The following is a 16,532-nucleotide window of genomic DNA, read 5'->3' as shown; positions in this document are numbered from 1 at the left end:
ACCGACAGAGATTAGCACTGCTTAATTGCTCGCTTGAGCAGCAAAATATTTTAATTTTGAGTTGAAATCCACAGCACTTTAGCCTTTTTATTAAAATTAATGAAGGCATTGAAATCACGATTCCCGTCTGTCTGTCATCACTCTAACGGCTGTAATCCTTAACCAATTTTGATGGAACATGAATCAAAATGTTTGGTAGGCTATGTAGAAGAACCATTTTGTTGGCCAGAAAAATCTGCCATCTTGGCATTGGTTATGCATTTCAATTTTTCCAAATTGGTCTTTGCCATAGAAATGTGGACAATTTCACCATCAGCTTATTACTGCCCGAGAATATTGGCACAGCCCAAAGCTCATTTAATCAGAAATACCCTTTGATATGTTTTTTGTTATGCGTCAGCTACAATTCATCATTATCAGCCATTATCTATCTACTGCTGGACAAAGACCTCTCCAAGCCATCGCCATCTCTCAATATTCTGTGATGGATCAGTGCACCGAGCACCCGCACTCGCACTGATTACATCACTCCATCTCCTCAGTATGAATCCTCTCGGACACATTCAATTCCTTGGCTGGCACTCGATCACTCTTCTTCACCATTGGCTGTCATCTCTTCCAGCCAAGATGTGTCCTGCTAAAGCCAGCCTACCCACCTCCATCGTTTGCATTGTGTCTTCAACCTGCTTATGTTCTCCAAGCCACGCGGTCCTCTGTCTGGCCTCTCGACCTAATAATTCCCAGCATGCATCTCTCCGTGCTTCGTTGCACACTTTTTTTTTATCTTTTCTTCGTTAATGAGCGTGTTGGTTTTTGAACCATGTGTGATGGCAGGTATTAGCGGGCGCATCGCTTAGTTACTTTTGTTCTTAAGTTCAGCTTCGTTGTGCAGTTACGCTTTACAAAGTGGTCGTGGGTACACAACTGCTGTGATGTAGCCGGTTTGCATAGGGCACTGCCTCTAGTGCTCCAAATGATCCTAAAATATATATATATTTTTTAATTTGACTTTTTTTGCTTCATCAGACCAAAAGATTATTTTAAAAAATCATTTTCATTTTTTTATTTCATTTGTACATTCAAGTCCTCAACTATAATTGAAAGTGAAATATCAAATAAAAGTAAGTTTTTATATATATTCAAAAGCACTTGAATAAATTATAACATTTTCTAAAGTTTAGATACCCAATTATTTTTATTTTGTCAGCAGTATTCAGTACTCGGATTTTCACCGATGCATGTTTAAGAATTAATAGAATAATAGCTAAAAGTAAAATTATTTTTGTATAGAATCTTCATATCCACCACCTTTTCTGAAACTGTACCTCCACAACTTCTAGCAGCTCGGGAATTGTTTTTCCTTACGGAATGTTTCTCATCCCTCTGGTCTGGTACCGATGAAACCGTGTCGTTGGTTTGTGCTGCCCGAACAGACTTATTTATAACGATGGTGCCCTTATATTCATATTCTTAGTTTTTTCGGTAAAGTCACGTTGAAGAGAAACAACAAAATAACAAAATATATATAAAACAATAAAAAATTCTCACGACGTTTCGACCATAACTCAAACGGTCATCATCAGGTGTGTCGGTTTGCATAAATTTATTTTTTATTGTTTTATATATATTTTGTTATTTTGTTGTTTCTCTTCAACGTGACTTTACCGAAAAAACTAAGAATATGAATTACTGCAGTCACGAAAGCTTTAAATCAAAATTTGATGGTGCCCTTCACGAGCTGGCCGGGTGACTCAGAGGCCAGATTGCGGACCCAGGGCCACCGAGTTCCTGTTTTCAAATCCAGATCACCACCGGTGATTAAACCGGCTTCTCACCTGCATCGAGTTGTGTTTCTGCTTCTGCCTCCACCACCAGCGTCGTGACCGATGGCCCGTGGGCTGCATTTCGCCAAATGACGACGTCTGTTTGCCCGCGTGCTGCTCTTTCCCCGCGCAGTACGGAGACAAGGCCCACGAGCTGCTGCTCCTGGTGATCACGTGGGTGGGGATCCTCGTGTCGCTGCTCTGCCTCGCCATGGCCATCTTCACGTTCTGCTTCTTCCGCGGCCTGCAGAGTGACCGCAACACCATCCACAAGAACCTGTGCATTAACCTCTTCCTGGCCGAGATGCTCTTCCTGCTTGGCATTGACAAAACGCAGTACACGGTACGAACGCACTCGGCCGATCCAACCGGAACCTCCCGATTTTTGTAGGGACAGTCCTGGTGGTTTCACAAAATCTGTCCACTCTAAGCATTTGTGAAGTTTTGGGAATGCGTCCCCCCTCACCCCCCCACCCTCACCAATTTAAAACGTTCTGGTTTCATGACGCGGGGCGAAGGGTACGGCTACCGGGGAAGTGGGCGGAGCTCTTTCAACAGTTCGCAGGGCTTTCGAAGCAGAGGGCAAGGCTCCTGGGGAAGCGGGCTGGGTTAGCGGGGAGCGGTGGCTTCGCGGTCGGCACACGCTGCGCTACGAACCCGGCGACGCGAGTTCGATTCCCGCTCACGGCCAACACCGGTGACGATTATCTGAATCGGTTCTGGGCCTCATATAGGTCGACTCAGCCTCAAATTATTACCTGGTGCGATGTGCAAACATTGCCGCTGGGGAGACAAAGGCGGTCTGCCATGTTGCTAGCCACCCACCCTGTTGTGTGCCGTTTCCGCCTTCATAAGTGCTACTCGCTAACAGCACTTGTCCCTACAGTGCGTTAAGGCTATGCGGGGGATCTTTGTCTTTGGGGTTGGCAAGGGAGTAGGTGGGGTTTTTGAGCAGTGCTCAGGGCCAACGTCGCTCCGTGTGGCTGCGTAGGAAATCTCACGGCTCGCCACGTGTTCTTGCTTGAGCCTCCCAGAAAATGTGGTCGCATTAACTTTTACCCAGTACGCGGCACATAGTCCCGGCGGGCACGTGACTCGGTAGTAGTTCACCGCGGGGCTTTGCGGGTCGTTCCTCCGGCAGATCGTGTGCTCGGTGTTCGCTGGGCTGCTGCACTTCTTCTTCCTGGCGGCATTCGCGTGGATGTGCCTGGAGGGAGTGCAGCTCTACCTCATGCTCGTCGAGGTGTTTGAGAGCGAGTACTCTCGCCGCAAATACTTCTACCTCTTCGGCTACGGCCTGCCCGCCGCCGTGGTGGGCATATCCACCGCCATCGACTACACAAGCTACGGCACCGCCAAAGTGTGAGTGTCGTGACCCTCCCATACTCTGAAGTGGCTCTCCGATGTGGAGCGAAACGTCGGACATCGTGCCAAGCGACACACTATAAAACTAACTATAAACTATTTTCATTTTACCAGGTTAGGCCCACTGAGCTATATAGTTATTTTTCAGCGGGGACCTGGCCACAAATGATAGCCCAACAAATTGGCTCATCATGTGGATATTTATCACAGCCAAATACTCTAAACAGGTGACGTTGAATATAAATGTGGAGGGAAAAACCGGAGGACCCGGAGAAAAATCCACGCGACCACAGGGAGAACATGCAAACTCCAAATAGGGAGCAGGCCTCAGGGACGGGATCGAACCCACGACCTCCTGTATAGCAGGCGAGGTAGTTAACATCTCGCTTCCTGGTAGAGTCGTGCCCGACGATTCTCTCCGCGTGCTGGGAGCTCCTTGCACTCAGTTCCTGAATATGCGGCACGACTCAAAGACTACGCGTCAGAGAACTGTACAGATACAACCGCAAATGCCTGCGCACAGTCATACAAATTTCAACAATTCTGCAGCCAGTACCCACCCTGTCACAGTGTTGCTGTGTTCTTGCAATAGCCACTGATATGCCTATCCAGTTTGTTGTTTGATTTCTGTCTGAAAAACAAAGTTGGCGTACACCGACGCTGGATGGTTCTCTTGACAATTCAGTCAGTTGGTTTGTATTGGCCCGTCGAGTCGTTTTGGATGCTCCCACTGATATCCCAGGGATAATTGATGTCCTAGCCTGGCGCTCTGAGTCTTGTGTGCACGACATTATTAATATTAATGCAAACTAGATATGTGGTGATCTCATTAATATATATGATGTTACGCAGCCAAGACTCAGGCACCGTCCAGTAGCCGGTGTCACCTGCGACGGCACCACCCCGTGCCGCACACTCGACTTGAACGCTGAAGTGAATGCACAGAGCACACTCATGGATTATTCATTGACACGCGACTGCATTAACATTTTTTTATTATCATCAATCCAATTTGTTTCCCGAATAGCACAAGAACAGAATTTTAAATTAATATTTTATATACCTATATTATGCAGAAGTAAAGGTGCAGTCCAGCAATTACCAATGCCATCTCTGGCATAAAGCCATTCACTAAAGGGAGCTCTAGATTACCACTCTAGAGGGTGTTTGGCCTACTCATCCACACTGGCCAGATATCTTGAAAGAGGTGGGAGTACCCACACTGTACACCAACAACAACAGCTGCCATTTCCTCCTAAGTGGCGGTCACCACGGCACTTGTGCCAGGCTAGGTGCACTTTGAGGCCACGTGAAGTGTCGACGGCCCGCAGGCAGGTCGTCTCGGAACGGACTCAGCAGGTGCTCTATTTTATTTCGGATTCATAAAGTGCCCTTTCCAGGTCGCTTTACAATGCACACGCTCCCTACCATACACCACCAAACACGACCTGCCAATCTACGGACTCCAGTCCACCCATCTAACTACTGCGGAAGAGTAGGCCAAATACCCTGTTCTCGAGAAACTTTTGGTAGCTCCCTGCATTGGAGGCCCTTCCTGCGGCAGTGCCAAGAGCAACTTATAGCAGGGCAACGCTTTTAAGTTGTCGTAATAAAATGTTTACTTGAATATGAGCTTACTTATCTCCCTTCGTTTTAGTGGAAACTCCGCAGTGGTACAAGAAATAAATAAAACTTTGCGTCAATGTTCACGCCCATATGAAATTTAAAAATGTTGTCTTTGATGTGGCAACATCGTTTCAAATAACACGACGCGCTTGTTAAGCACCCATAACATTACCCGGCAGTTAACTCCTCATTCATTGGGGTTCATCTCAACGGGACTCTGAAATGTTCACCCTTTATTCCTCCTTGTCAATATTTGAGCAGGCGTGCCACATAATTCGCCAGCCTGAAACTAAATCACAGCGCGTTTATTTGACGGTTTTATGAGAGAGAGCGCGCGACCTTTTTGGGAAGAGGTTTACGTGGCGGCGGTGGTGGCGGCAACAGCCCAAGAAAAAAAACGCTCATCGCGGCAGCTGCTTGCCAAGTTCAGAGTCGCCCTCGTAAAGAATCGTGTCGACAAAAAACGCAAAACAAATAAGCGAAGAGACATCAGCGTGGGGTTTATGGGAGGGCATCTGCCGGCAAAATTTAAATTATAATTTTTTTGCACGCATTTAAAAAGAGAGTCTCGTCACCTTTGTCATTAACGTCAAAATTTTAATTTCCAAAGGAAAATTTAATTTTACCTAAATGTTTTCTACTCTCAAAAATAGTCATTGCCCTTAAACATTAGACTGTGTTATATTTTTTGTAATTACTGGCGAAACTTTGTACTCAGATTGTAAATGTTGTGGCTTGGCTCTCCGACACACCGGTGTGCTGTACTCGTGACGAATTGGCATGTTCTGTTTACGTGACAACCCTTGCTAGTTGGCTGTGTCACGTGGTGGCGGGTTTAACGACACATTTAAATATTTACATGCTCTAACCCAAAAAAAACCTGTATTATGGATGATATTGGTCGCGAGAGCCTACGTGTTAAACTGTATTATATTTGTTGTTTATAAAGGTAGCATGAATAATGGCAGACGGTTGGTTCTTTTGATTCAAGCGTATGCAATACTGCCAATGCAGTCGCTTAATTTGAACATTTATGTTCAGTCTTCTTATATTTGTGTAGATTATTTTACAGGCATATAGTGTTTACACTGGTACGACCACCTTGGACTTGTCGGTTGTGCTGCCGTGTAGCTCTCTGGAGTATGTTTCGGTTGTGCTTCGTGTATTGTACGGCACGATGCCCGACGTTTCGGCCCAATGTGCTGGGATCATTTTCAATGGCCGAACTTCAATGCTGGTAAGCTTGTTTGGTGACTGCAGTTCAGTTCCTGAATACGCACGCAGAACGTGGAGTGAAATGCCAAACAGCACGCGGTAAACCTGAAAACGTATTGGAGAGCTCTGGGTATTCTCTAATTTTAAGTGCTTACAACAGTGGTCCAATAGTTCATAGGGAGTGCTGTTGCTAATAACATCGGGAAAATCGGCAACATTTGATTATCCTGACTAGCTATTTTTCACAAGTGACCTGGCCACAAATTATAGCTCAACAAAGTGGCTTATCATGTGGAAATTGATAGCAGCAAAGTAATCGAAATCATCTAAACGCATGTCTTTAAATGTTGAGGGGACAAAAAACTGCTGATGGGCAGGGTTACATTGACTCCTCTGTGGCTGTGCTCTTCAGGTGCTGGCTCAGGACAGACAACCATTTCATCTGGAGCTTCCTCGGGCCTGTCGCTCTGATCATCCTGGTGAGTAACGGCGATTATGCGGGAAGAATTTGTCGCTTTTACATAATCATTGTTCCCCTGCTTTTACTTCTCATTACAGATTATCGCTATCGTTTATCTAGCCAGATAATTTCCCCCCCCCCTCCTCCCTCTCCCCCAGCCAGCCCCCTCCGAGATCGTTTTTTCTTCTGAGGGAAACTTAGCGCAAGAAACGGTACACGCATCGCTACAGTTTTGTTTACAGCCTCTCTATTTACATGGGGGACTGATGCCTGTGCCTAATGACTCATTCCTGCCAACGATGCTCTCCCAGAGTCTTTTGCATCCTCTCCCGTGTCCACCGGATGCCTGACTCAATCGCCTACCATGTGACCGATCATCAGATCTCAGAATCTTTGAGCCTGGATAGTGTTTTACTATTCTATCTAGCTACTTTTATTTTACCAGGTAAGGCCCACTCAGCTAAATAGCTCTTGTTTAGAACCGACCTGACCACAAATGCTCACCACAAATCCGTACCTCCGCTTAGCACGGTTGGCTACAGCCGGTGAAAAATAATTTCAACATACATACAAATGATAGCTCAAAGAAGTGGCTTATCATGTGGACATTTATAGCAGACAAATACTCTAAACACATGTTTCTAAATGTGGAGGGAAAAACTGGAATAATCCACACAATCACGAGGAAAAAACGCAAACTCCAATTATACAGGCGTCGTCAGGGTCGGGATCGAACCCACGATCTCCTGCATACCGAGCGAGGGAGTTGACATCTCAATGTTCACTTGGCGCCCTTTGCATCGGTGATCACCGTGCATGGCAGGTTATTACCGGCGACGCAGCTGCGTGTTTCCTCATAGAGGGCAGGACAGCACAGGACAGTGCAGCAAAATCCATTGTTGTACTGTATTTATGCGGTTCCGCAACTATACTTTCCCCACCTTTGCCAACCAACAAGTGCACATATACTAGTGCACGTCTACCAGATAATAATTTGATTAAAAAAAATTACGTGGTGGTTGTAAAAGGGAATAAAACTGCTCACACCCACTTTTAGGTGGGTATGGTCGAACTGTAAAGTGCATTCGCAGTTTGAACCCAGTGGCCGACCTGGTTAATATTGCCAGTGTATTAACTCTAAATGCTTGCCGTCCATTTCACAGCGGACATTAGAGATCCCGTGTTGTTATTTTTAAAAAAAGTAATAATAACAACAGTAGGCCACGTGCGCTCGTGTCACGCCCCACATTTGCCAGATTTGAATTACCCACAAAATTACTCAAATTGGGTACAACCCGAAAGAGAAATGTCACCCTCCACCGGCAGTAAATACCCAACTGCGAAACGCCTTTGTGTCGCGGTAGCCTTGCGCTGTTCAAGTGACGCAAATCCCGAATGCCCTCCGTTGTTGCTCCCTCGTTAAATGGTTAGTAAGGTGCCGAGCGTGCCATCTGCCAAGCCAAACGACGGTGCGGCGCGTTCGTGGTAAACACTTCGGGTGCGTGCCAAGCCACAACGTCGACACGGTGTTCCGCAACGCCGCGTGAACACGAACCGCACCGCCAAAACCGCCGTCGCCCGCAAAGCTCTGCGGGCGCTGTCGACGAGGAGTCCCGGGGCTAATGGAAGAACAGCGTCCTGGGGATGGCCGATGTTCACGAGGTCACCGCCCGAGTTGCGTTATTAACACCGCCAAGAAGGCGAACGCCCCGTCGAGACGTCTCAACCCCCCCCCCCTCGCCCCCCCCCCCCCCCGCCGTCCCTCGGTAACGGGGAAACTTGGAATCTGCATCCGATAGGTGGTGACCTCGGCGTTCGCACGGCGATGATGCAAGCGTGTTTCGCTGCCTCCCCGGTGCATACCAGACGTTGCCTAATTAAACATGGTCAGCATTGCAACGTGGATTAATAAATACTTTGTGCAAATTTCGTGCAACATAAAAAATATTACGCGCTGTCTTGGCGGATTGTGAGTGAAGTAATTAAAGGGGGGGGGGGGGGGACAGTTTGCGGAGTGGTTAGCGGCGCTGCGCTCGCCCACGGCTAACAGCAGTGGCAAGTCTCTGTGCTCGACGTGAGGGGTGCCCATTTCTGTTGTCGATCCAGAAACCGGCGGTGAAATTCCACACTCCTGCAGCAGGGACTCGTCTGTCTGCAGGATGAGCACTGTTCGGCACTCTGGTGGTGCTGGCCATCCAGCATCACGCACTTGTCCCAAAAACTGACTGTTAAGGCTATACGGGGGGATCTTTGTCTTTATCTTTGTCTATATATATCATGTTCATTTTTCATTCCGCATGAATCTGCGTCCATAGCGTCGCTTGGCATCTCCGGGATTGTCGTACGAGGCGGCCCAAGTCCTAGGGATCCGAAGCGAATGAATGACAGTAAAATGGATGCTAGAGGACTGGGTGACATTACTCCGCGTCACGGCGATGGCTCGTGTGCGGGAGCGATGCTTGTGGAGGTGAGGCGCCCTGGCCGATGCCCCTCCGCCCTGTTCCCATAGTAGCATGCCCTCAGGTCCCACGGGACGGGACGTTTGCGGAATAATAAGCGGGTTTAAGAATGTATTTTACGTGGAACGGCCCCCTTGGCGGGTGCCCCCCCCCCCTCCCCTCCACGGTGTCGCGAATGTGCTTCGGATAACAACAAACGGTGGCCGCTGTGGAGATAGATAAAAAAGAACGCCAAAGGTGCTGGCCCTGTATTTTGTAGCTCACGCCACTACCGGCAGAAGGGCCTCCGCTCAGTTAAGAGAGCTCTGGGGGGAGCCCCTCTTTATAAAGGGTATCTTGGCCTACTCTTTCACACTAGCCAGGCCTCTCATCATGAGCGACGTGCCAATCAATCTACCCTGGTGGCAGTTGCAGATATTTATTTATTTACTTTACCAGGTAAGGCCCACTGAGCTATACAGCTCTTTTTTCACAAGTGACCTGGCTATCACAAATGGTAGCTCAACGAAACGGTTTATCACTTGGAAATGTATTGCCGCCAAATACGCTGCACGACGAACCCGGTGAGTTGAGTTCGATTCCCGCTCACGGCCACCAACAGCAGTGATGATTATCTGAACCGCTCCTGGGCCTCCCCTTGGTCGACTCAGCCTCAAATGAGTACCTGGTGCTGTGTAAACAATTCCACGGGGGAGACAGAGGCGGCCGGACGTGGTGTTGGCCACCCACCCCCTCATGTACCGTGCCGTCCTTCATAGGTGCTCGTTAACAGCATTTGCTCCAAAAAGTCTGTTAAGGCTACACGGGGGATCTTTGTTGCTTGATAACTGTATGGCTGGGAATACACAACATCAGTGGAAAGTGCTATGTGGTGCTTTCCTGGGCTTCACTTTAGTAGCCTCAGCCTCAAATGAGTGCGTCGTGCTGTATGCAAACATCAGCGCTGGGCAAGCGGGCATGGTTCTGGCCATGCCACCTCCTCGTGCCGCATGCCCCCCTTGCTAGGAGCTTGCTAACAGCACTTGCCCCTGAATTCTGTGAGGCTAAACCGAGGGATCTTTGTCTTTTCTTTTGTCTCTGCTCACTCTAGGTAAACCTTATCTTCCTCCTTATAACGCTGTACAAGATGCTCCGCCACTCGGCTCCACTGAAACCCGACACCAACCGCCTGGAGAACATCAAGTGAGTGTCCGTGCACCCTAGCCCAGACACGAGCACCCTCCGCTCCTCCAACTCTGTGGCTGACGCATTCGAAAATGTACGCAACAAATCACTCAAATGGGATCATGTGTAGCAGCGATCGTCACCCTCCCCCCCCCCCGCCACCCACTGGCAGACTCATACCCCAGGTCACCCTTGTAAATCAGACTCATCCTGGGTCTGTCGAGTTCTCACCCTGTGTTAAACAGAATCAACTTGAAACTTATTGCAAAGGCGCGACAACGCGTGCTCTGCTCCCGCCGACGTGCCTCCGTGTTGTGCCGCGCGTTGTTGGGCACGGCGCCTCGCTTGTAGCTCGCAGAGCGGAAAGCGTTCGGACATCGTGCAGAACAAAAAAAACCTCGATGCGGAAAGACGCGGCATGACAGCGACAACCCCCCTCGACCAGCAGCGCCCCCCCCCCCCCCACGTGCCCTCGCCAAGCCACTGCTTGTGCAAGGGCCTTGGGGGACCGTTTCCGTCCCGAGGGCCGAATGGGACTTTCTTGTTTTGTCAGGTCACACGTAAACATGCCACACACCACACACACAGACCTCGGCCACTTGTGTCACAGTAAGAGGCCCTTTCAAGCGCTACATAAGTGACTGACTGTGCGAATGTTAGAAGCACAGCATTGTTGCCAGATCGACAATATTTCCCTCTCTGGTACTCGATGAGTTGTGGCTAAGATGCCTGGAGTGATGGATAAATGTCACTTGCGGGACGATTCAACGTGTGGTAGGCATCGTGTGGCCGTGCATCATATGGATTTAAGTCAGGGGCCATATCCTGCCCACAAGCCATGGTGGCCCACCCCCTGGCTGAGTTTATCATACAGAGTATATATGTGGAATATCAATCAAATTGTGCCTTTTTCACATAATAGCACCGGTAATTGTGGACTTTATTTCACGAGTTGAGAATGCGTTGAGGCCGTAGTTTCCTTCGCCAGGGTGAGACGGGCTAACGAGTAAGAGGGACGCTCTGCAATTGCTGACGTGAAGTGCTGAGCTGGGACGGGTAAGCATAGAAATTCTCTTGCACGGTGAATTCGAAGTTATGCAACAAAAACAAAGACATCATACTGTTATGATAAATAAGGGCACGTTTACGGGATGCATGTAAGCATTGTGCATGTAAGATTTGGAAGTGGGTACAATTTATGCAAATGATACACGAAAAGTTATGTTTTAGCGAACGGAATGAAAAAACCTGTACAGATGACAAACACAAATAAACTGAGAAGCAATTTGAACGAGATGTTTGAAACGAGATTAAAAACAAAGGCTCAATTCCTGACTAAAACGAGGAGCCCAAATTGTGATGGTTTATTGAATCTCTCGAAGGGGGGTAAGGGGGGAGCGGTATGAATCTTGGCACTCATTATGTGTAACATCAGCAGCGAAACACATGGGGAGTGCGTATTCCTGAGGGCTGTTTACTACACATTCGTACAAACCTAACACGTCGGCATCAGACACGACGAGCGTGTTTAAAAATAGGTTTTTGATGAGAAGATGGAACACAGGGAAATTTGTTTATGAGCATTTGAAGTTGGGCCAATGCGTGTTCCGTGATTAGCGACGGTTAATTTTTTGTTACACGAGTTTCCACGTGTGAAAATTTTTTTGCGCATTTGTTAATGGCGGTTCTTAATATTGATGAGCAAATCCGCATCGCTGAAGCCGCACTTTATCCTATTCTTTGGGTCTTTCGGTAAAGTCACGTAGATAGGTTCAAATTAAATAACAAAAAACTACGACATTTCGATCGCAACACAAGCGGTCATCATCAGGAAAAGTGGGTTAGCCTCTAAAGGCAAACTGTTTATAAAGGTTTAAAATGGACGTAGCCCAAGTGTTAGAACAGAGTGGACGGGGCACAAGTGCCCTGGGGCAGCATAGGCGGAGGAGCTTATGTTAATGTCAGGGATTAAAAACGCTGGGCTGCCACATGTAGGGCGGAGAAGGTTATGTTAAGGTAAAAAAACTGGTGAGCAATGGACAGTGCTGAAATGGCAACATTACAGCCAGTTATGACTTAAACTGGTTGATAACGTCCTTCCAGTGATTGCTCAGTTTGTACCCATCTTCTTGGTTGAAATTGTGCCTATGTCTGTATATATGGATGGCTTCATGAACGAATCTTTGTTGATAGCCAGTGGGTTTGCAAAGTACCTTCGTCTTAGAGAAATCAATTTGGTGTGAGCCAACCGCATAAAAACAATGATCAGCCACAGCCGAGGTATTGGTCCTACCGTGTTTCAGATCTGCCTTGTGTTCACGAACACGGTCCGAGACATGTCGCTTAGTTTCCCCAATGTAACTACTGCCGCGAACACAGCTTAGTTTGTAGACGCCGGGGTATTTCATGTCAGGGATCACATCCTTCAGAGATGGGATCAGATCACGAATTTTATGTATTGTGTTAAATCGAACCTAGATCTTGTGTTTGCTCACGATTTTGGAAATCTTTTTGGTAACTCCTGCTATGTATGGCAAGGTCTTTTGGATCCTCAGATGGTTATTTCCCAATGGTTGGGGTGATAGCTTTACGGATTGTGTAGTATGAATATCCATTCATCTTGAGAGCTTGGTGTACGTGTTCCAGTTCACTGGCTAGGTGATGATCGTCGGAAATACATCGAGCTCTATGGTGTAGAGTTTTGATGAGGGAATTCTTCTGGGATGGATGGTGGTGGGAGTCAGGTATTAGATATGCATCCATATGGGTGGTTTTCCTGTAGACAGTGGCCCATTGAGCCATCTGGTCTCTTTTCGATTAAAAATCCAAGAATGGTAGCTTGCCATCCTTTTCCACCTCCATGGTGAATTTGATGGCTGGGTGTATGGAATTAATGTGGTTGAGGAATTGGTTCAGAGCTGGTCGGCCATGTGGCCAGATGACGAACGTGTCATCTACGTACCTCTTCCACAAGGATGGATGTAGAGTGGATGCCTGGATGGCGTCTGTCTCAAAATTTTCCATGAAAACATTGACTACAACCGGAGATAAGGGAGACCCCATTGGGGTACCTTCAACTTGTTTGTTGAATGTTGCATTCCAGGTGAAGTAAGTGTTGGTGAGGCAGTGTCTTATCAGGGTCGGTACATCAGCATTCAGTCCTTGTTGGACCAAATCTTCAACGATTGCAATGGTGTCAGGCACAGGAACTTTGGTAAACAAAGAGGCTACATCGAAACTAACGAGCAAATCACCTGGAGATAGTGAGATGTCCTTAATTAGCAATACCAAGTGAGCTGAGATAAGTACAGCAGAGGCGGTCTCACCAGTGAATGGGTGTAAGGTCTCAGACAGAAATCGGGCCAGTTTGTAGGTGGGTGAGTCAGTGGTGGAGACGATAGGACGAAAGGGTTGTACCTTCTTGTTCTTTTTAATCCCTGACATTAACATAAACTCCTCCACCCATGCTGCCCCAGGGCCCTTGTGCCCCGCCCACTCCATTCTGACACTTGGGCTACGCCCATTTTAAACCTTTATAAACAGTTTGCCTTTAGAGGCTAACCCCTCTTTCTTCTCCACTTGATGACGACCGCTTGTGTTGCGATCGAAACGCCGTAATTTTTTTTTATTTTATTTTTTACCTATCTATGTGACTTTACCGAAAGACCCAAAGAATATGAATTCCTGCAGTTACGAAAGCTTTGATTCAAGATGTATTTATCCTCTGCTGTCGAAGATGTAGTGCGTTTTAATCACACGTGCTGCAAAGTTAAAAAGGGCTTTTTGTTAAAGTTTGGTTTGTATCACCCTACTACATTACCAAACGCTTGCTAGCATTAGGCCAAATATGGCAATGGTATGAAATATATTTTCTACGCTTTCAAAAAAGACAAACTCGCTCACGCCTGCTCATGTTTTATTTCCTGCGTTAGAAGACCAGTCTCATTTTCTGCTTCTTGACATTCTGGAAAACTATAACTTATTCCAGAATCAATTGCAAGAATACACACTATAAAAACGTAGCCAAGGAATGGAAGGCATCGTGGAGGATTGTCCGCCGGGGAGATGGAGCAATGAAATCGGTTTGCGTGCAGCTGCTATGTGGATGAACACATCGCAGGACGGGAGGAGGGCGCGACGGATTGAGGGGCCCTTCATTCAGCGGGAGACCGACCGTGGCTGATGATGATTAGAAAATATATCTATACAGGTTTTGTATGTGTTGCGTGTCTTCTCCATGTGCCTGACTTATGTCGTTGAGTGCTCCGAGCCAAACGCAACTCGCAAACCTGCCTAGAGGCCCGTAAAATCAGTTCCACCAGAGAGAATATTGGCTACGATGGCTCGTGCCAAACGATACGGCTGTAAACTGTAAATCCTCCAGCGGATGAATCGGGAGATTATTGCAATGCCGTGTCCAGTTTATGCAGAAGACAACACTGCATTTTATGGGGAACCATTCCTGTTTCAACTAGATATTCGTGTTAATATTAACATGTATGCCAATAGCCTGGCTGTAAGGACTGCCAATGGCCCTTAATGTAGCCTACCCTTTGTCACGTCGATCAAAAGAACCTCGTCGGCGAAGCACCATCTTATGTACGTGACATATCCACCAGGCCACACAAATCACTTTAAAATACGTCAATGAGTGCCCAACACAAACATTAATGTTGTTTGTTTATGAATGTCGAGCGTACAACCGCTCTGTTTATAAGATTCCCCATAACCAAGTCCTATATGTGTGTGTGTGTAAGTGATTTGTGAGCAGGGTCACGACACACGGCTATAATACTCCATCAGGTAGTCGGGGCGACATTTCTCAAGCTGGTTATCAAACGGTGCAAACCGACCGCGTGTGTATTTACAGAGGCTGTCGGGCTCGCGTCGTGTTGCCTGGCAGCGTGCGCGTGTGTTGCATTTCATCTGATTTCACAGTGTTCTGTGTCAAGCATCTTATCATCGGCAAAAAATCTATCTACTGCTGGATGAACGCCTTCAATGTCTTTCCACCATCCCTTGCGGGCCCGCGCGACGCCGCGCGGTCCGTCTCGCTTCGTGCGCATTAGATGATCTCATCCGCTCCGTCTCGGTGGCGCTGGTCCCCTCGGGCATGTTCCGTTCCTTTGGCTGCCAATCTGTCACCAGTCTCGTCCGTTACCCCCCCCCCCCGCCGCGTCCCTTCTGGCGATGCGTTCTGCCCAAGCCCCACTTCCTTTTCTTAACAGGCCCTGCAACGCGTATAATTTGTTCTTCAGTCCACATCTTTGTCTTTCTGCCCCTCGCTGTTAATTCCCGGCATGCATCCCTCAACGCTTCTTCGTGTATTTTTCATTAGATTATCTCTCTGTCCGTACTTCATGGCAGGTGATATTCACCGATTAAAAGCCGCCTCATTTAGACACCGTGGTATGTTGTTTTATGGATTGTCAAGTTCAGCTTTCCAAAACCTCTTCTACCCACTGTCGCTCTCACCTCCTTTATTTACTCGTTGTGATCCTGATCCACCTTCAGTACGGAAGAAGGCCTTCCCATTCCGATGATGTGTATCTTATGATGATTATTATTATCAGTTACTGTACATATCTTATGGGGGTGCCTCGTGTCTCTTATTCCGTGACCATTAGAAACCGTTCTTGCGCCTGCCTTGACAGCACAGCCACCTGAGTAAGCAGCCGGTGCCCTCCTCCTGCCGCATTCTGCATTACCCACTTGGGCCAATGACTCCCCACCACTTAAAATGATCTTTGTCACTTAATTTGGCAAATTCAAGCTCTGAGAATTAACAAAGGAAATCTCACCAAATTTTAATCTGAGGATGGTTCTGCAACGGCATGTTTGGCCAATTCCATTGGCGAGCGTTTGGCTTGCGGTGGAGGGCACCTGTGGTGTGCCTGGAAAACACGAACATGTGTGAAGGTGATCACGCGCAAGGGCTCCGTCGCAGCGAGCCAGAAAATGGGACTGCCAGCTCCGATGTTCCATCTCAACCGCCCACCTTGCGGGCTCATTTGAAGCAATCCGGTGAAAAACCTTTGCCGTGGCCACCGTCAGTAAAATTGATCACGAATTTACGAGAGAACATTGAGCCCACGGCCACGCGCATAGCAGGGTGGGGGGTGGCGGGAGGGCGGGAGGGGGGCGCTACAGCGCACGCTACGCGCGACACCCACTTCCATCGTCGTCCATGGTCTATCCACTGATGAATGAGGCCTTCACCCCATCCCACGTGGCGGTCGCCTCCTTGCTCTGGGTGCCATTTCGTCACCAGCCTCGTCCATTGGCCACCCTCTCGGCTTCGCATCGTGTTCCGCCCAAACCCACGTACGGTAAATGTGACGTCTTTCATTTGTGTTTGTTCCACCGAGCCTTGTGCTCCTCCTACTCCTGGCTCTCGGTGTCCTTCCAAGAGTGCACCTC

At 47.9% G+C, this 16,532-nt stretch overlaps 1 protein-coding gene across 14 annotated transcripts in view; it reads left to right on the top strand.

The window, feature by feature from the left end:
* The window catches only part of LOC116951953 (adhesion G protein-coupled receptor L2-like), a 350,495-nt gene that overhangs the window by 293,422 nt on the left and 40,541 nt on the right, over window positions 1–16,532 (top strand). For all 14 annotated transcript variants that reach the window (XM_032970875.2, XM_032970874.2, XM_032970862.2 and 11 more), the window contains 4 exons: window positions 1,957–2,166; window positions 2,965–3,185; window positions 6,442–6,508; window positions 10,039–10,130. In XM_032970875.2, coding sequence (XP_032826766.1) covers window positions 1,957–2,166; window positions 2,965–3,185; window positions 6,442–6,508; window positions 10,039–10,130 — 590 coding nt within the window. The remainder of the gene's footprint in view (window positions 1–1,956; window positions 2,167–2,964; window positions 3,186–6,441; window positions 6,509–10,038; window positions 10,131–16,532) is intronic.

Source organism: Petromyzon marinus, chromosome 44 (assembly GCF_048934315.1).
Source record: "Petromyzon marinus isolate PM22_M1 ecotype Great Lakes invasive population chromosome 44, UKy_Petmar_22M1.pri1.0, whole genome shotgun sequence".
Lineage (NCBI taxonomy): Eukaryota > Metazoa > Chordata > Hyperoartia > Petromyzontiformes > Petromyzontidae > Petromyzon > Petromyzon marinus.
The sequence above is the reverse complement of the archived record's forward strand: the minus strand, read 5'-3'. Positions and strand labels throughout refer to the sequence as shown.